The sequence below is a fragment of the Stegodyphus dumicola genome, chromosome X2 (assembly GCF_044657685.1).
Source record: "Stegodyphus dumicola isolate Sdum_Otavi_A_Nest chromosome X2, ASM4465768v1".
NCBI classification, from domain to species: Eukaryota; Metazoa; Arthropoda; class Arachnida; order Araneae; family Eresidae; genus Stegodyphus; species Stegodyphus dumicola.
This window is the reverse complement of record NC_140781.1, coordinates 156,807,048-156,828,663: the sequence shown is the minus strand read 5'-3', so window position 1 is coordinate 156,828,663 and position 21,616 is coordinate 156,807,048. Positions and strand designations below refer to the sequence as shown.

General features: G+C 32.5%; 1 protein-coding gene across 3 annotated transcripts in view; it reads left to right on the top strand.

Annotated features, from left to right (window-relative positions):
• The window catches only part of LOC118188760 (uncharacterized), a 44,219-nt gene that overhangs the window by 1,138 nt on the left and 21,465 nt on the right, over positions 1 to 21,616 (top strand). For all 3 annotated transcript variants that reach the window (XM_085810020.1, XM_085810021.1, XM_085810019.1), the window contains exons 2-4: positions 5,768 to 5,817; positions 10,011 to 10,186; positions 13,599 to 13,951. In XM_085810020.1, coding sequence (XP_085666146.1) covers positions 10,142 to 10,186; positions 13,599 to 13,951 — 398 coding nt within the window. In that variant the 5' untranslated portion in view covers positions 5,768 to 5,817; positions 10,011 to 10,141. The remainder of the gene's footprint in view (positions 1 to 5,767; positions 5,818 to 10,010; positions 10,187 to 13,598; positions 13,952 to 21,616) is intronic.

The window sequence follows — 21,616 nt, the reverse complement described above, 5'->3', positions numbered from 1 at the left end:
TGGTAACTTGGCGAAAATTTGGCGACCAACCCTGCTACAGCAACCTGCTAGTTGTTTTTTTTTTGACACCATTTTGTTTTCATGAAGTAAAGGCATGTTTTTTTTTCTCAACATTTTTTTCCAACAATCTGCTATCCGAATTACGCTTATGCTAGAACTTTTATGGAACAAAAGTGCTTAATCATGATGAAGATTAGGTGCGAAATTGGGAGAAAGTGCAGAATCGTCCACTGCTTGCCGCGTTTATAAGAATTGCACATACACGGTATCATCCATGTACACGTCGACCTATTTTCACTTAAAAAAACATCCCAGAATTGCACAAAAATGATATGACTTTATCCATGTACACTGCTAAAGTCTTAGCTAGTAACCTTTATCGCCTTACCAGAATGTCGCCAAACTACCTGTTACCATATTCCAAAGATTAACCGAATCAAATAATTGTGCCTTCTAGATATATGTTTTTGGGAACTCGTAAGGCCCACAAAAGGACTTGTTTGTGGAAAAAATTCTTTCTTTTCCAACTACATTTTGTACTTGCTCAGTGGACAATGAAACTAAATCATCTGAAGAATTTTAAATGGATCACCATTGTAAGATGGTGCACTTAAAGCTTAAATTTTGAAAGAAAATATTTTATTATTTGGTAACAAATGGTTCATTGAGTTACTGTATTTAAAAAATATGAAGTATATACAAATTCAAACAGTTTTCCCTGTATAAAATAGAAATTGATTGAAATGGAGCTAAATTTTTCGCATAATCAGAATGATTATATTTATTTTGAATCTAACATTAATAATTTAACTGTACTTAATAGAAACAGTTCCAGCCATGCAGTTTTATGTTTTGATAAAAAATAGCGTGAAATATCTCATGATGATCACTTGTAAAATTAGTGCTTCTGAGAATATAAACAAACATTGGTTTTTAACATCATGGTAGTCATATTCTGTAAGGTGACTATCTTCACAGGACACTAGTCGTTTAGATGTTAGGTTATATGAATGTGAGAAAGTACTCAAGGGCTATATGCCCAAGGGAAGGGATGCCTTTGTGAAGAACTGGCTCATATTCACTGTATACACGAGGAAAAACAAACCATACAGTAGAAATCATCAGCCATTTAGAGCCATGTGTAGTGTTTGGATAGTTCCTGTGAAACAGAAGCAGCTTAAAAAAAAAAAAAAAAAAAAAAAGGGCAGTGCTCTTCTGTTATCAGAAATGTTTAATTCACAAAATCCTGTATGTAAAGAAATCGGTGAAATATACTTCATGTAGAAAAATAGCAGAATAATGTTTGTTTAATACTTTATAATAATTACCATTTCAAAGTCTCATAAGCATTTTAATAAATATATTTGAATATAAACTTGATTAGAGGGGGTTAAACTGCTTATATGAGACAGGTTTATCATTAAATGTTAAAACTGTTGCTCACTGGCAGTCTTGGAGTCAAGCCCCGGTTAACAGGCTTCCCTCCTCTTAAGCAAATAGCCTGGGAGTCCTTTTTTTATATTCTAAATAATCCTATTTATACATGGACATAATTAGAAAAAGGGTATTTGGGTAGATTATTAAACAAATGACTTTCATAAATTAAAATATATATATATTTATATTAGAAGTACAATTAATTTATATGGCCAGATAAATGACTCCTATATATTTATTTAAATAGTAAGTAGATAATTAAAAAAATTGTATTCTAATTAGAAATTACCTGAAAATACATGTGATCTAAGAATATTCTATAGTGTAAAAGTAAAATAATTTTATTGTGATTGGATGTGTAATTAATTTATTTAAAAAAATTAATAATAGAAAGTAATTGTGTGTAAGTAAATACATATGGGATAATGTGAGCCATAAGTATGGAAAAGGGAGCATATTTTGTAAAAAAAAAAAAAAAAAAAAAAAAAAAATTTATTTAGAAATTAATTTATTTAGAAAATAATTAAATAGCGTATTCAAAACATGTACTGACAAAGTCGTGTTCATTAGCACAAAGATTTATCTGCAAAGTCTTGTGACATCCAAATGCCATTGAAAGAAAATATTCCTTTGCTTTTCCCCATCTTAGTTGCCATCTGAACTAGGTACCTAAACACTCTTTCCACTGTTTGGCGCTTATCTCCCTAGTTACGTAACGCGATTTCATGAAGCTCACCAAGTGCCTGTTTTCTGAATATCCCCAAAATTTTTATTAATAATGTACTTATTTCTGACTTAAAATAAATCCTTTCTACTCTTTAATTGTAATCTATTACTTAATCATTTCTAGTTTATTACTACTTTTAAATTTTCCTTCAGTAATTTAAAGATTTTTTTTTTTTTAAATTACGTTTAAAAAATGTATGATCCATGTAAAAATTTTATTAAGAGAATGCAAAAATATTTTTTTCACTTAGAGTTGGGTGTATTTTTAATGTTTAATTGACGAGTTTTAATCCCTCAAATAGTCAATGGGCTGGCTCCAAACATATGACAACTAAAAAAAAGAATATCTTGCTTTGAATGATTAATATGTTTAATTTATATCAAGCACCAGTTGTTCTGATTGCCTAGGAGGCTGAAAATGCTGGAGCTAGGCCTCAATATTCAAAATTTTTCTGTCTTCCAGTATACAAGACTGTTTTGTACTAAAATAATATGAATACATGCCTTTTCTGGGTAACTAATTGGCAGTGTTATTTCTTCAATAGATTTCTCTTTTATGCTTAATTCTAGTATAATCTCTTACATATTTATTATTGTTATAAAGGCTTAATTATGCACATCAGCAAACTTGAGATAGGAATTTATATGACTAAATTTCCTTCTCTTTTTAAAATGTGTGTTTAGTGTGTGTATATTTACATATATACCTATACAGTGAACCTTCTTTTGCAAACCTCTTAGTGACCAAATGTTTCTGAGGATACGGATATCAGTATTAATAATTCTAATAAACTGTATGCTATTATGTGCAAGACACATTTTATTTCACAAAAAATGCAGAAGGAAATCAGGGAGGCAGCTTATGCATGCAATTTATTAGAAATAGGTATATTCAAATATGGGACAACATAGCAACACATGGGGTTTACCAAATGAGTATATCTGTTGTTGGGTGAACATTATATAGGATTGTACAAGTTAAATTGTGGTTGCGAGATTGTTTGAAGGAAATTTTTTATAATAAATTTCTGAAACAAATTTCATTTTTATCTTAATATGAGTGATTCGTCCATAGACTAATTTATGACACAGTATATTTGAAGTTATTCATTATATCCGTGAAGGAGTTCCATTTACCATTTCTTGTAAGGTCCATGAACTGAGTACTGCTCACATTATTACCAAAGTCCCAGGTAGTAACCTTTATCGCGTCCAAAATGTTGCCAAATTACCAGTTACCATATTCTAAAGATCAGCCTAAATGTTTTTCAAGCTTTTGCTACAAAGAAAAGAGCCAGTATAAAATATAATCCAGAAACCTTTAAAGGAAATGAGAGAGATTGAGTAAGCAGATTTCATTGTATCAATAGTGAGTTTGAAATTACAAACAAAAATTTATGATAGAAAACTTTTGTAATTTTTTGGTACTATCAGTTTTTCTGCCAAACTGTCTTGCAAAGTTGTCAGCCATTGGTGACTAATGTTTCGCTAGTCTAACACATGAAAAACAGTAGTTATTTTAACCTATTCACGATGGGCACCTGAGTCACTGAACTGCTCTCTCGGAGCAGTATGCTGATAGTATACGCTGTCTTGTGGGAATGATCAGTTCGTGCTGGTAAGCCTAACTTGGGGGGGAGGTGATTTGCATAAATTATACACTGAAGAGCCAAAGCATTATGACCTTATGCTGAATAATGCATTGTGCGACCTTTGTCCTGCAAAACAGTTGCAACTTGCCTTGGCATGGATGTCACAAGTTCTTGGTATATGACTGGAGGCAGGTTGTACTAAATGGCTAAGCAGTGATTGCGCTGAGTCGAGATATTCCGACATGGTGATGTTTGAGCTGTGAGCTACCGCTCCATGACGTCTCAAATGTGCTGTATTGGCATAAGATTCGGCGAGTTGGTGGGCCATGACATTAATTGGAATTTATCCTTATGCTCCTTGAACAACTCCAACAAAATTCTAAGCTTGTGACATAGGGTGTTGTCCTACTGGAAGATTCAATTTCTGTTTGGGAAGACACACCGCATAAGGGTGGAACTGATTTGCAGTTATGTTCAGATAGTCTGCAGCTTTTATGGTCTGTTCTACCATAACTAAGGGTCCCAGAGGTAACCATGAGAATGGCCCGTAAAGCATAATACTACCACCATCAGCCTGTGTATGACCTGCTGCTTAAGTGGAGAGCAGCGGTTTACGTGGAAGACGGCATGCTCTGCCATGACCATTGATGTGGTGAATGAGCAGTTGTGGTTTATCTGACCAGTCGTGATTTATCTGACCAGTCAACAGTCTTCTACTTATCCATGGTCCAGTCTCAAAGTTCCCGGGTCCACTGTAGACCTAGTTAACGATAGCACTTGGTCAAGGAAGACACATGAGTGAGATGTCTGCTGCACAGTCCCATATCCAACTGTGTCTGCTGAACTATGTGTTTCGAGCACATGCACTTGGACCTGCATTATTAGGCTGTCAGCTCTGTCAGCTGCCGATTTTACTGTGCCAAGCGGAACATTCTTCTACATCATTTTTCTGTGATGATTTGTGGACAGTCTGCCCTCTATCAAATTCACTTAAGTCAGCAAGCACCCTTTCCCATCACTGATTCCTTGTCTTTTCCAAGCAGCAGTTAAATACCATTCCCACTTAATCATATGCACTCCATGTCATCCAGACGAGTTCGTTTAGAAATGTGGGGGATGGTCATAATGTTTTGGCTCATCAGTATATTTGTGGTCCATTTGTTTCAGGTTTTGGTATATTATGAAAGGTGTCTTCAGGTAGTTAATAGATTTAATTTTTAAACTTTTCCAGATTTTCCTTAAAATTTAATAAAATACTGAAATTCTAAAAATTCAGAGTAATTTAATTTTTGACTTACCTCAGATAAACATATCCAAACAATCAGAGATTTTATTTAAGACAACACATTAATAAAAATAAAAATAATTAAAAATATCTTTCATAAAAAAGTAACATGTATAATTTTTGTCTTACCTCAAATAAATACATATAAACAAATAAATATATCTGTGTTAAAATTGCTGTAACTATCACTATCCAATTTTGTAAAAATATCATCAGTGTTAGAAAAAAAGACTCATTTATCATTTTTGTATGCTGTTCTATAAAATACCATTTTTGTTTTGTCAGTTAGGTGTAAAAAAGTATTCCACTAGATGATACAAAATATCTGTCTTAAGGAAAAATCTAAGAGAAATAAAACCTCTACAATGGAAGAGCCTTTACATCATGCTGTATTGCCAAAGGGGAAAAAAAAAAAAAAAAAAAAAAAGTAGTGAATTTTCTGGTGCAAAACCTCAGAGATTATATGTGCCAAATCATACCATGCCAAACCATGTCAGTTATTTCAGTATAAACAAGATAAAAGCACATTTTTCACATAGACACAAGTTTAAAATAACATATGAAATGATAAAATGATGAATGTTGACATCAACAGTTACTTAAAGTTGAGGAATACACAAGGCTGTAGTAAAATCATAAACATAAGATACATTAAAATATATTATTAAAATAAAGATAAAACATGTATGCAAAATTATATTAAATAATAACCTCCGTTTTTTTCCAGGTACTGAAACAAGTTTTCATTTATCTCTTTCCTGATTATATGGTCAAGAGGTAAGTCACACTTGCTAAAATTCTTCCATCTAAGATTCTTAAAATACAGACATTCAATTAAAATGTGATGCACAGAGAAAATGCAATCACAATTTGAACAAATAGGTTCTCTGTTGGCCTTGAAAAGGTCGTGACTGTGCGACTCGAGGGTGACCAATCTTTAGGCATGTTAACAACACTTCCTCCCTCGGTTTCTAGTGCTCTCCCAGTACTCCACTTTAGACGTCACATTTCTCAGTTTATTCAAAAGCTGACCATTCCAGAAGATTTCCTATGTTATTAGAATCCTAAGCGTGATGGCTTTCTTAATATTGCTGTAGGGGACGCAAATGAGTTTGTGTCTGAACACTTTTAGAATTATGAAGATTAGTAAATGCACAGTTTAATAGCAAGTACAGTCAAAAGTCGTTCATCCGGACTTCGATTCCGGATTATCGATTTTTCCGGATTATAGATCATCAGTTTAAATCTGGTAAGATGGCATGCAGAAATTACAAAATTAAAAATATTAAACCATAATTTATGACATAAAGAACAATTATGATTTAAAGGGTATCAAAATTTACAAAAAGAAAAGCTTAATATTTATTTGTTTACTTTGTTAAACATTTCTTTCAATATAAGTTGTTTAAGTTGTTTCCTTTCATGTGATAATACTTTCTCTTTAATTCTATCAAACAGACATAATTTCTTGTTTAGTTACAAAGTTCCGCTGTTCAAGTCCTATAATTGCTGTGTCGAGAATACCGACTAATTTGTCAATCGAAATTTTTTCGTTTTCAATAACCTCTGTGTCACTTTCTTCACTATCAGAAGCGAATTATAATGATGAGGAACTTGATTTAAATCATATCAAAGACGGAGTACATCGAGATGAAATAATACATTTAGTAAGGAATTATAAGCCAAATAAAATAAAAACATCTGCCCTGAAGGTAAGGATAGTGCTGACAGATCAACTTCCAGTTCATAGGAGGTAAGGAGGTTAATCATCTGTTTCTCGGAAATGTGGCTCACTTGCATACAGATCTGTGTCGCTTGCTATTTTCCAGCATCTGAACTAAGAAAAAGATCCAGGAGACCCATTTTGACGGATAAAACTGGTAGGAATAAATAAAATGACACAGAGGGTACCTTCAGAAAGGTCCAAGGAGACTAACAATACAGTCAGTAGTTTTGCACGGAAGTGATGAAGAAGTTACACCTTTGTACATATCCATTGTCACTGTATGCAGGACTTAGAAGAGAAGATCTAGCTCATAGAGCTTTTTCTCCTGAAACAGGAAGTTGAGAAGGGACTACATAGCCATGTTGATACTGAGCACGGAGATGCAATGCACTACATAGAAATTATTGTTTTAAATTTGAAGGACCAGAATTTAAAATAAACTGTTTGTCAAAGAAAGCTATAATTTGGGAGAGACAATGTTGTACTGCTATATGCATTTTACACTGAACATTAAAAAATTTAATAATACTTGCTCAGTTTTAAAATAATAGATAAAATGTGCTACTCTTTTAACATAAAATTCTGTTTTTTTTTTTTAAATTTGCCTTTTTTTTTTTTTAAATGCGTGTTTATTTATAATCATTTCTGCATGCTAACTGTGAGAATTCTACTACTGCTTCTAACTTTAATAACAGCTATTTAAAATTGTCAAAAAAAAAAAAAAAACTTAGATTGACATGGTTTTAAACATATATGGAATATATGGCACAATTTTTGCTAATGTACCGCAGATTTTTTGCCTAGTTGTAAATTTTACATTGGCATATTTCTCTTCCGATTTAATGTAATAATAGATATTTTTTAAGTAATTTTGGAACTTACATCTAAATAAATATATGTAAGATGGTTATCTTAATTTTGGCAAAATAGTGTTACTCGCAGTACCTAAAAAAATTATTTAATTTTTCAAAAGTGGGCATTAAGGACGCAAGTCTTTTTTTATGCCAATGACTTTGATGTTTTATCTAGAATGCTAAGCTAGTACAAAATTGAATTAATAATTTGTTACAAAGGATACCATACGAATAACTTTAACAAGTACTTAATTAGTTCTCATTTGAAATATGCTTTAAGCTATTAACTTCAAAAATGTCATCCAGAAATATTTCAAATAAAAAAATATTATATTTAAATGCAAAATGATATACATGTGTACTTGCACAGTCACACTGCACTTACAAGCTGTTGAAATGTTATTTATTGGCTGCCACATGTGAAACAATCAACTTTTTTGCTTTTTGAGTTGCTTTTCTTTGGGAAAAAACATGCATTTCTAATTAAGAAATGTAGCCTGATAAAAGTTTGCACTCTGCAAAATAAATTAATTGCTTTTCTATTAACTTAATAATGTTTCTCCAGTTTAGTAATTAAAGTGCCTATTACATGCTTCCCTTTATAGTAAGTTGTATCATGAACTGCACATAATATTTTTTTGAACCCATAAATTGTGTTCATCCCTGAATTGGAAGGTGCAGTCAAGCCTCCTAAGGACAATAATTTAATCCATTCTGAATGAAGTATTGTTCCCAGTGATAGGTCTTTGTTCTGCATATGGTAGACAATATAATATGCAACATTTGTTAATACTTCTTTTTCTGCAGTCGAAAATTGTCTGGCAGAGTTCAATTCTAATTCCCAAGCCATAGGAGAAGGTTCCTGTATAAAATCCAAATCATCATTTAATGGAAAAGCATCTTCCTCCTCAGTTTTCAAAGCCCTTTCAAGTAATTCTGATGTTAAATATGAATCCGTATTTTTGCTTTCTTTAGTTATGCACACTTTTGAAGATGATTTTGTAGCTTATTAGCGAGTAATAATTGCTTTAAGCCGAATATAACTTCACTAGGTGATGAATGGTCATTAAACCTACCAAGCCCTCGAATCTGAATAAAGAGACTTTCGAGTGCATCCTGTTAATCTAGAGGTTAAAATTTAGCATCATAGGATGATTTCAAATAGAGAAGAGAGAAGGGTACCTATTGTATTATCGCGAAGTTGTTTCATATATTGCCAAGTTGTTTTATTTATCGTCAAGTTCTTGTTTCATTTATGGCAGCCTGAGTAGTTAAATGTTATGGAAACCCTATTATGACGTAATCGGTTGCATGATTGCGGTAAATTTGTAAGAGCAGCTTGTGGTGTGTGTTGGTTAGGAAGTATATTGCTTGTTTTGTGGATTAGATGGTAAAATGGCTGAATGTGGTATGATTAATTTGAAGTTTCTGTACAATTTGGAAAGAAAGGAGAAAATAGCATTACTTGACTGGTGTGTAAATGAAGTTTTACTTAGTAGCCATTATTAGGTGTCCTGTTTGTAGGAAGGAAATGCATATGGTCGAACGTCACTATGGAGGGTATTTTTGACTCTTATTTTGGGAATTTATGTGGTGATGCCAGTATACAGTTCTAGTTCAGATAATTTTAGGAAGTTTTTGGATGCTGTTAAAAAATTTTGTTTGACTGAAGATATGTTAATTCGTAAATAAGATAAGTGGATATTTCCTTTGTGTAGTGCAAAGATGAATTTCCTTTTTTATGTTACTTCTTTGTTGGATTTAAAATGTAGTTTCGTGACATTGTATATTTCTTTGTTGGCTGCTTTTTTGATTTTTTAAGTGAATATAGTTCGATGTGTACATGGACAAAGTCAAGGGAGTGCACAAAGCCTAGTTTGTGCAATTCTCTGATATTTTTATATATTATTTTTATATATATTTTTTTATTATATTATTTTTCTCTGATCTTTTTAAAATAGGTCAATGTGTATATAGATAAAGCCAAGAAAGTGCGCAATTTGATTATTTTGCAATTTTGGGATTTTTTTTAAAAGTAAAAACAGGTCGGTACATGGATATGGAGTTTGTGCAATTCTTTGTCTTGTTATTTTGGCTTTGTGTCGCCTCTACTCAAGCCAAAATAACAAGTCAAAGACTTGCACAAACTCGGTATCCATGTACTGCCTAAAATCGCCAAGGGGTACCCATTAACATACTTTTACCGAGAGTTATAATAAAATTTATGTTCATTGCCACGGTTGCATTCAGTTCTTATTCATATTTCAAATCAAAGAATAGTTAATCAATTTCATGCATTTTTGTAATGTATATATTTATCATATAGATATCCGTAAATTTTTGTGTTTTTGTTGCAAGTTGGTTTAAAATTGCAAATTCAACTTTTTTAGAAACCATTAAAGTGTGTATAAATGTAAAGAAAGCATCTCAGGCTGTAAAGGAAGAATCTGCTGATCTGGAGTCTTCAGGCTCACCAAAATTATCTGAGTTGTATGATATACCATTTAGGCCTGTATCTGCGATGGATATAGAGGTTACAAATTTGCAGGCATCTCCTCAACGACAGGTGATATTATTTTGTCTATTATAGAGTATTGACATCTGTTATTGCTGTGACATTAAATCATGTTTCATTGTTAAACATGCATTGAAATTGGTTTTAATTCCATGCTAATAAAATTATGAAGCTGGATTGTTTTCTGCTGCTTTAAGTATAATTGCTAAAAATTTTCTTTGAAGCAGGAGAGTAAGAAAATAATTTAATTTTACTTTTTCTGTTCCATTTAATATCTGAAATTAAGCTGTAACGTATAGCTGAAACTATTAAATAGAAATCATTAAAAAGTAAATAAAAGTTATTGGTAAAGCTAATAGCATCTTATAAATTTTCTTGTAGTGTCTCAAACTTTTAAGCATAGAATGCTATTTAAATTGCACATTTGTTTTGTTTTATGTAAGGGCTATGATTCAGCTGCTTAGTTACAAATCTGCAATAGGCTGTTAAAAATTGCCTTGACCATAAACAAAACGGAATTAATTCTAATGTATTGTTGAGAATTTCTTTCAGATCATATGACTGTTTTATTAAAGCAAGAAATTAAATTGTTATTTAAAAAGATTTCCAACATGTTCACTGCCACCGATGTGCTAGCTTAGTTTCTTAAACTGTGGGTCGCAACCCACATGGGGGTCATGGGATCTGCAGCAGGGGGTCACCAAAAATTTTAACAGTTTTGATATTTCTTTAATTTATTATAATAATTTTACAATTACCTAATATTTTCACACAGTGTATCTGAAAATAGATAGAAATAAGACAATACGAAGAAAAAAAATGAATATGTTTCAACACATTCTTCTTATAATATAAACGTTTATTTTACTTGCATTGCACATGATGCTGTCATTTTGCCTGTTGCTTATTTAAAATTTTCACGTTGTTTTATGTCCTAAGTGAAAAAAACTGACAGTTTCACTCACGCGTGTGTCGGATTTGCGCAATGCTTATGGTGGTCCCACAAAATTGTCCTATATGCCATAGGGTCATGAAAAAAACTGTTAGTGATAAAAAGGGGTCACTGAAAAGAGTTTAAGAAGCTCTGTGCTAGTGCATAGGAATTGTGCAACTTCGTATGTTGGTGACACTCTGGGACGTAATTGACTATCATAAGTTATGTGCTTTACTTTTAGTTTGTCATTAAAAGTTGAGCAAAGAGGTTAATTAGACACATTTTAGTTTAGCATTATTTTTTTTATTTGCATGGAGTTAAAATTTTTTGTTAAAATTTTTTATGTTTGTTTTTAAAAATGGCAGATGGTACAAGTATGGTAGGATATTCACAGCCCAAAAAAAGGGAAGTAAATAAAATATTGACTGATGCCAAAATATTAGAATTATTATAAAAGAGTGAGCTTTCTGATTATGAAAACACAAATACTGAGTTGTGCTAAGTTTGGATTCTCTGAGACAATCGGAAGGAGATAAGGATATTGCAGTAAACAATATAGAAACATCCAATTCCAACACAAAAAGTGCACCTCAACAATTACCGGTGGTTACACATGGACTGACCAGACAAACAAGGATATTCCTTAACCAACTCTGAAATACAGGGTGTCTATAATTAAACTTGAAATTTGTGAGCAGTCTGTAGCAAAAACTATATAGTGGAATTTTATGAAAATTAGGTAATGACAGAATGAAATGATGGGAATTTTATTGGGGGAAAAACAGTGAGTTTTCAAAAAACCACTCTTAGGTGGCATATCATAGTTTTGTTGAGAACATATAAATCTACCAAAGTTCACAAAACATGCTTGCTATGATGTCCACCATTGTCTGGTACAATCTGGAAGTGTAAAATAACGTTTTGACTGTTGAAAGCAGCAGGAACTGGAGAATATTACGCATGTAACGTTCTATGCTTTCTTTAAGGTCGGATAGAGATGTGATGGGATCACTGTAAACCATGGCCTTAAGGCATCCTCACAGCCAAAAGTGGCAAGGATTCAAGTTGGGTGATCTAGGATGTGAAACTGTAGGAAATTGCTGACTGATGGCTCTGTCCTCACTGAAATGGTGCCGGATCACTTGTTTCACAAAACGGGCGATGTGTTGAGGAGCACCATACTGCATAAGCACTCTGGTTGTATCACATTGCTAGCCTGAAGAGCCAGAATAACAGATTGTTGACTGGTGACGGTGCATGTCACAGGCGCTGTGCTCTTTGAAAAAAAAAAAAAAAAAAAAAACAGACCTACAATGAAGGTTGCAGTAAAGCTGCACCAAACCATTACATGCGAAGAATGTAATGGAATTTGTAGGAATTGATGTGGGTTTGTAGCAGCCCAAATAGGGCAACTGTGCTTGTTAACCGCACTTTCCATATGAAAGTGGGCCTCATCGGTTCACAAAATGTTTCTTAGCCATTCATCTTAGAGCTCAACTCGCGCAAGAAAACGTAACACAAAAGTTCAACTATACATATCAGCTGGTAAGAGCTGCTGCACTAGCGATAGTTTATAGAAATAGTAGTGCAAGACCTTTTGAAGAATGTTTATGAACAATGGAACAAGGTTGGTCAACAGATGCTGCAATACGCCGAGCACTTGTGCTAACGATGGTTTGCGATCTGTCTTCCTCGACTTGCGTCGCTACATCATCCACTACCTGTGCTGCAACACACTTTCATCCCCAGTGCAAGTAACTTTCTGACCAACCCTCGTAGTATGTCCATAATGAATGAATTTCCTAAATTAAAAAAAGAAAATAAGATGAATCCCATCCCCTTTTGATTAATGAGGAAGCTGTACAAAGGTTATTTTATTCATGATTTTATCAAGTTCAAGATGGTTCATAAACTTCTTTGGGCAGATATGCAGTGTTGAAAGTATTTTATATTTAGTAGAGGAAAGGTAAAAACATCCAGGATTTCTCCAAATATTTTTAAGTCTTTGTTATAAACAAATTTGGGCAGTGCATGCCTGATACAAAATTCTTATTTAGGCCCCTGTGTGTCATGACCATCTTTGTCCAGTTGTAAGAATTTTTGTCATTTGGTATGTGTTAGCTTATAATTTAAAATATTTTGCTTTCTTACATTCTTTAATTATGTAAATATCATCTTAAAGAAAAGCAAAAACTAAAATAAGTAATCATACAAATTTAGCTAATAAATTATGTTTAAATGCAAGTCTTTGTAAGCAGATTTAAAAAGCTGTGCCACTCGGAGGTTTAATATTTAATTTAATATTAATAATGAAATTACTTTTTTACATTAAAATAAAGTAATGGGATTTTTTCAGTCTTTTAACTTTAATTGTTAAAGGTAATTAATTTCTCTATCATTTTAAATTATCCTGGTAACATGAAACCTGCATACCTCAACTTAAATCATCTGCCTCTTAATATGTTGACTTGGTTAGATTTCATTTTACATTTATTTACTTCTATAATTGTTTGCTATGGCCTTTTTCAGCTGAATGGTGATATTTCTTCAATTGATGGTAATGATGTAACAGCCATATCCCGAAGTGTTTCTGACCATGTTTCAACCAGTGGTGATAAAAGAAACGCAGGTGAGGCTGAGCAAGCCTCAGCGACTGAAGATAATGAAAGAAAGGCATCAAGTGATGATGTTCCTAATCAAGTTTCAGCTAGCGAAGATGAAAGAAAGGGATATGGTAGGGATAAAACTACTGTCGATACTTCTGAGAGTATTTCGAACATGTCTTCGCGTCCTCAACGGTGTCTGCGGCTGAACAGGAGAGGGTTTTATATTTCAAAGTTGAATGAAAAACTTTCATCCAAAACAGCAGCAAGTATCAATTCGTATGTATAATCTTTTATATTTAATAAAATGATTGATGAGAAAGTAGTTAATATGTTGCTATTTGGTACAATCAGTAAATAATGAGGCAGAGGATATTTCATACAATTTATTTTGAAACTCAAAAATATTTTCCGCAATTGCGTAAGCATTAATCCTATTGTGACATTAGTCGCGGAATGTCATACTCGTCAAAAAACCTTTATCTGCTGTTTTGAACCAGTTGCACACACACTCTTTGACTTCATTGTCCCTTTGTAACTATTGTCCCTGCAATACCTAACGGTAATAGACGGTATAAGCTCACCAAAGATCTAGAAGTCACATGGGGACAGATCTGCAGAATAAGGTGGGCAGGTCATGACTTTTCATTTAAATCTCAGCAGAAGTTCCTTTGTTGTCTGAGCTGTTATATGGTCTAGCAATGTTGTGCAGCAGGATGACACTATGAGAAAGTTAACAAGGACATTTTAATTTGATTGCCTTCCTGAGCTTTGTTAATGTTTAACAATACTGCTGAGTTTGCTCCATGCTCCAGGAATTCAGCAAGGAGTAGCCCCTTACAGTCAAAGAAGACTGAAAAAATTACTTTGCCAGCACTAATGGAGTGGAATCCGTGTGCTTCCACTGCAGACAGATGTTTCCATCATCAATCTAATGCTGCAGTGATTGCAGAGACATGACCATGCAACAAACTTCATGTTCTGGTGTCAATTGGTGGGAGACAACTTTATGGAATTTCAAAGATAATGCAAACACTTTAAGGAAATTTAGTATGTCCACGATGATTGTGTGAAGTGTACCATGACTTAGCCCTACTGATGCAGATATGTCGTCTACCGTTATTGACAGTTTTTCTTGATGAAATTCATTCACTTTCACAACATGCTGGTCAGTGGCACGCTTCAGTACTCTACTGCATCTGTCATCGCCAGGTGACATGCATCCTTTGCAAAAGTACTTGCTCTGTTCCTGAGCTCTTGACAATGATCTTATGAATCCTTTCCATTTGTCAATGGATTTCTTGACCTCTTACATTTTCTGTCATCAAAAAGAGCACTAAACCTCACTGCACCTGTTTGGATGCCTTCATTATGTATTGTTTTTCAGAAATGGAATAAATGGACTTGACAGCTGCTTGGTTATCATCCTTTTCTCGTTGCTTGCTTCACATCATCACCACCTAACAAGTGAAAAGCATACGAATTGTTTTCCTTGTACCAGCAACTACGTTTCAGGCGCGTCTCCATTTTTCCAAATACCATACTTTTTATTTAATATCCTCTGCTTGATTATTTATTGACTGTACCTAATCTATATATTGCAGTAATATTCAAATACGGTACAAAGTCTTTAATCCGGATCTCAAAGCTACAAACTTTCTGCGCATGCGTAGTGTTAACACATGCGCAAAAGCGTTTATGCATGTGCATATACGTTTATGCATGCACATAATACATTTATGCATGCGCGTTTAATGTCTAACAGATGGTATAAGCTAGGCTAAAATTATTTAATTATCTATTTCAGTTAATGTTGCAGATTGCGTTGTTCCTTAATCTTCTAATTGGATCCGGCTTATTATTTTTTGCAAGAGCAATTTTATAAAAAGTAAGCTTGATCTGGAGCTGCCAAAGGATCTACAAAGCAAAAGCATGTTTCGATGTCCATCAAACAAAAAGTGGAATTGCTGCAAAAAATGGATGAAGGGCATGAAGAAAGGGTGTTACTTTGGTAGACGGTTGCACGGATTTTGGCGAGTAATACGACTTATGGTAAACCCGTTAGTGGAAACAAAAAAATTTCGATTGACAAGTTAGTCGGTATTCTCGGCACAGCAATTACAGGACTTCAACAGCGGAACTTTGTAACTGAACAAGAAATTATGTCTGTTTATAGAATTAAAGAGAAAGTATTAGCACATAAAACAAAGCAACTTAAACAACTTACATTGAAAGAAATGTTTAATAAAGTAAGCAAATGAATAGTAAGGTTTTTTTTTTTGTAAATTTTGATACCTTTTAGGTCATAATTGCTCTTTATTTCATAAATTACGGTTTCATATTTTTAATTTTATAATTTCTGCATGCCATCTTACTAGATTTAAATTGATGATCTATAATCCAGAAAAACCCCTAATCCGGAATCGCCAAAGTCCCGATGAGTCCGAATTAAAGACTTTGAATTGTATTACATTTGAATATCACTGCATTGAAAAATGTTAAACAGAATTTTGAAAAAGTTATTTATGTGAAAATATTTTTGTGAGTATTGATGTAAAAGATGCAAGTTTGAATTTTAAAATGCCTGGTATGATTTTAGGTTCCTCAATAACTGATTGAATGTAAAATATCCTTGCTAATATGCTAATACTGTTTTAACACTCTTTGAGTGCAAGACTGGCTTTATCTGGTCGTGAGATTTTTTTGTTACTGTTATATATTAACTTATAATTTAAGATATTTTGCTTTCTTACTTTCATTAATAATATACATGCCATCTTGATGAATGTAAGTTTATGAAAATAGAGACTAAAATTGGTAAATATACACATTTAGCTAATAAAAGCTCTTTAAATATAGGTCTTCATGACAGATCCAAAATCCCGGGCCACTCAGATGGTTAATAATCTTTTTCAGATGATCAGGCATTATTTCAATTACATTAAGCCACTAGTGGTTGCCATTATTTCAGTTGATTTTTGTGTTTCTAATGATTATATTATGAAACTTCATATCTGAAAGGATTGGATTTGTTTATCATTCAGGGAATAATAATTTGTAAACTAATGTAGTTAGCGTTAGACCCAAATGTTTGAAAACAGCTTAGAATTCTCTCTTGATAAAAAAACAAGGTAGTGTTGTAAAGCATGTTTTTTAGTGTGATTTATTTTTCAAAGTTATAGATACTTGTTTCATTCAGGTGTGAAAGAAGTTGTGTCTTTACATTTTTGTAGTTTATTAAAATGGGCAGTTGAAATGTTTAGATACTTTTCTCCACAGAAATGACAAAACAAAATCAGCATTAAGTGTTCAGATGCCAATTGACAAATGTGAAATTAAATGATTAAAAATTGAAGTGATATTTTATATGACTTAACATATTCTTTACCTTGTCTGCATAACTTTTTTAGAGAATTAAATGACTAAATTTAAAAGAAAGTTATACAGTATAAATATTATATATCTGTTTATTGCACATAGCAGAATATAAAATTTCAGTTTTTGTATGGTTTTGCTATAAAATATGTATCTTTAATTATAAAATTCAGTACATAATTACAATTTTTCTCATACGAAAAAAATCTAGTTTATTTTAAAATATAAAAAGATAAACATTAAAATTTTTATAATTTAGGCCATTTCCAGTTTCCTGGGAAAAAAGTGTGCTATTATACAAAAAGGCATAAATCCCATCCCTTTTCATGTAACAGAAAAAATGCTTTAGAATAAAATTCAATGATGGTGCAAACATAGTTATGCAGGTTGCAAATTAATTCAAAAAATTTCATTTGAATTGGAATAATTTAATTCAGTTATTTAGTTTAACTGATCATGATAAAGCCCATGAGGCTAGGAAAGGCGTGCCTTTTTGGAGCACTTTCTAAAGGAACTTATTAATATTATGTATGGAACGAATCATGCAACCAATTCTTTTTCTAGGAAATATACTCATGATAAACTATTGTTAAATAAAAAAGTGTTATGTAAAAAATACTAATAAAAAGCAAAATTCTCAGAAAGTTTCAGTTTGATTTTGGATAAGAGAAAAAGCAATTTTGACTATTTCTGATGCGACTATTACTGGCTGGATTGTGTTCAAAAACAATGTAATAAGTTGTAATTTGATGTATCCACATCTGTCAGAGTACTCAATTCCTTTTGCATGATTTAATTTTTCATTCAGACTTGACCTTCACCATACAGTATGAACTTACTTCTGTGGCCTTACAATTTGATACTTGGGGAAAGGGTTTGTCCTGCAACTCTTCTGTGGTCTGTGGATACCTAAGACAGTATATATCATACCTAGCCACTCTATTCCCAGCTCTGTCACAGCATATCTTATATAGTGATTAACTATATTTTCAGCACTGAGTGAATTATCAAGCGAAATATGTAGCTCTCTTTCTTTAAATTGTAATAGTGAAATCAGTTTGAATATAAAGTTCTACTTTAAACTTGAAGCTTTTTTAAAGTTGTTAAAAGTAAAATTTTGTTTATTTCAATAATGAATAGATAGTTAAAAAGTAGATCTTTATACAGAACAGAAACTACTTGTGAGTAGTAGTTCTTATTTGGTGCCTGCATCAAACTTGTTTGGGGACTATACAAAGCTATGATAAACAATTTTGGTTGTAGGGAAATTATGTACTAAAAGATCAGACTCAAGTATTTGTGACACTTTACAAAGTCATTAAAAACTGAGCTTCAAATAACAAAGCAAATGCATTTAAAAGGCTTTCAGGGACTGTTCAAACACTGGTTGCCCAAATGAAACACTGGTTTCAGATCCTTTCAGTGGGGATTTCTTTAAAACATCCTTGAAATTATCATTCTTTGAAAAACAAGAACTTATACTTTTCTGACTATATTCATTTCAATTTATTGATTTTATGGTGTTAAAATATTGTTATTGTAAGACTGGGAGGTATTCAAGGGAGGTAGAGACTCTGAAGAGAGAAATTAGGGATGCACTATAATTGCAAAGCCTCATTAAGAGGTACAAAAAAGAAAGAAGGTTGGAAACCATTTGGGTTAATCTTCGGATTATGGTAACTTGGCGATTTTTTGGCGAAAATTTAGCGACCAACCCTGCTACAGCAACCTGCTAGTTTTTTTTTGGACGCCATTTTGTTTTCACAAAGTAAAGGCATTTTTTTTTTTTTTACTCATAATTTTTTTCCAACAATCTGCTAGCCGAATTACGCTTATGCTAGAACTTTTATGGAACAAAAGTGCTTAATCATGACGAAGATTAGGTGCGAAATTGGGAGAAAGTGCAGAATCGCCCACTGCTTGCCGCGTTTTTAAGAATTGCACATACACGGTATCATCCATGTACACATTGACCTATTTTCACTTAAAAAAACATCCAGAATTGCACAAAAATGGCATTGCGCACACTTTTGACTTTATCCATGTACACTGCTAAAGTCCTAACTAGTAACCTTTATCGGTGTCCGCCGATAACATCGCGGACGAAAACGTCACGGAGAAAACAATGCAAGGCGAAAACGTCATGCTAGAAAACATCGTGGGAGAAAACATCGCAGTTCTAAAACATCGTGGTAAAAAATATCGTCGTCGAAAATAAAGCGGTTCAAAAACTTCGCAGTTTAAAAACATCGTCGTCGAAAATATCGTGGTAAAAAATAAAGTATCTACAAATCATCGCATGACGATAACATCGCAGACATGCTTTTTTCAGGCTTTAATAACTGTAAATGGATATTCCCATAATGATTTATGAGCGCAAGATGGAAAGAAGGATAATTTTTACTTTCATATTTTTTATTAACTAATAAATTTTCAAGGAGACTTAAGCATAGAAAATTAATGCAACTTATAGCACTTAATAGAATTTTAACTAACAATCTAACAAAGTAAGTAACAAAGTAATATTAATAGTTATCTAACAAAGGACATTAATAAATCATTTTTATAAAGTTTTTACTGGTAATTTTTTATGAAAAGTATTATCTAAAAAAGATTAGAAAAAGGAAGGTAAGTAACTGCATGACCTTATTTATAAAAAAATTGAAGTTAATTTTGAGATTATTTTCTTCAATTTTGTTAGTCTAATACTCTTATAGCGAAAATTATTTCTTGTTTTGTTTCAGTTTATTCTTAAAATGTCATTAAAATTTCCATGCACAGCGTGCAGACAGTTACTTGAATGACGATTTGTTAGTTATGAAGAAAGTCAGCTATGCATAATATTTCAGTAGGATTTAGATTTATTAGATTATGCCAAAGCACACTACGGCTATCTGCTTAAGGGGGTTGGGATTCCTTTGTGGAGTACATTCTCAGGAACTGGTTCACATGCACATTATACTTTAGGAAAATCACAAAAATCTTCATGCAGCTTTTTTTTTTTTTTTTTTTTTTTTTTTTTTTTTTTTTTTTTTTAGAAATAATGTATACTTGCAGTGAACCTTCTTGCTGACTATCTCCCTCTAAGACGAACAGTGTTTTTGAGAACAATAAACATTGGTTTTAATCGTTACGCAAGTTTACCGCATTCACTCAAGATTAAAAAGAATGGAACTTTGAGTAGTCGCTTTAAATAGGATTGCTTACATTTACATTTATATTTAGACCGCCTAGACAGTATAGTGGTTTGAGTCGCCGGGCTGCGATACCAAAGGTCCCGGGTTCGAACCTCGGAGAAGGCAGGATTGTAACTGTCCTTCATAGGAGGCAAATGTGGCCCACCTATAATTAGGTGCCTCTGTAATAAAGTAACCATCACTTAGTAGTGGCCAAACCGAAGTCCGCTGAGGGCCGCCATTGGTAGAAGAAAACTTTTATATTAAGACATTTCTTATAAGCACTTAAGAGTATTTTATTTAAATTTTCATATACATTTTACTCGAAAATTTTGTAATTACTTATTGAACTTACAGTGACAAACTTCCTAAGACAATTTTAATGTTTTTCTTTTGTGTTTCTTAATTTTCAGAATATCTAAATTTATGCACTCCAAAAATCTGTAGCGAAATTAAAATTAATATTTCGAGAGAGAGTCTACTTTGTGGCGATTCTTTGTCCTAAGAATTCTTTACATTTGAAGTATAGTATTTTTTAGTGTGCTGTAGTTTAGTACAACTTTTAGTGAGTTGGTTGTGATTCATACTATGTATTAATACTTGTATATACTCGAAACATATGCTTTTTTTGGAGTAATGGATTGCACAGACTCTCTCTTTTTTGTTCATTTTATTGTTGCAACATGTTTAATTCTTATGTAGTGGTGATGATGTGGGAGTGTGAGGAGCTGTATATAGTCCTTATTTATTTTAAATATTGTCCTCATTCATTTCTGTAGTCTTTGTCATATTGCACATCGTCCTTATTTATTTTGGTAATAACCATGGTTTCTTACTGATCCTGTGACTCAATTATTTTAGTGCATGTTATATATTAGTGCATATTTCCCACTAAACATATATTATAAAACTCTATTAATATACGTCTTCAACATATTAAACATGTTTTGGATATAAGAAACACAATTAATTCAAATAGACTCATGATTCTGTGAGTTTTTATGAGCAAAAATTTATAATTTTACGTGTGATATAGTGCAGAATATCAAAAACAAGGATGTGCAAGTTGTCAAAATATAAAATCTTTAAATGAAAGGGAAAATACTTTTTTTGAGGACTTAAATACATTTAACAAATGGCATTTGGAGAAGATGATTTTACTGGTTGAAATCTGAATAACTAAATACTGAAAATTTATAAAACATCTTAAATTGTTTAACCCTTTCAATCCCAATTTATTTGTTGCAACTGACTTGATTTTTTTATGCCTTCTTGGTAATTATCACAAATGACACAAATCACACTAACAGAAATTGACAGTCTGTCACTAAGCCTCTATAAGAAGATGCGCGCAACAATTTTGTAATGGGGATGTTAAAAATGATGCCTGTTA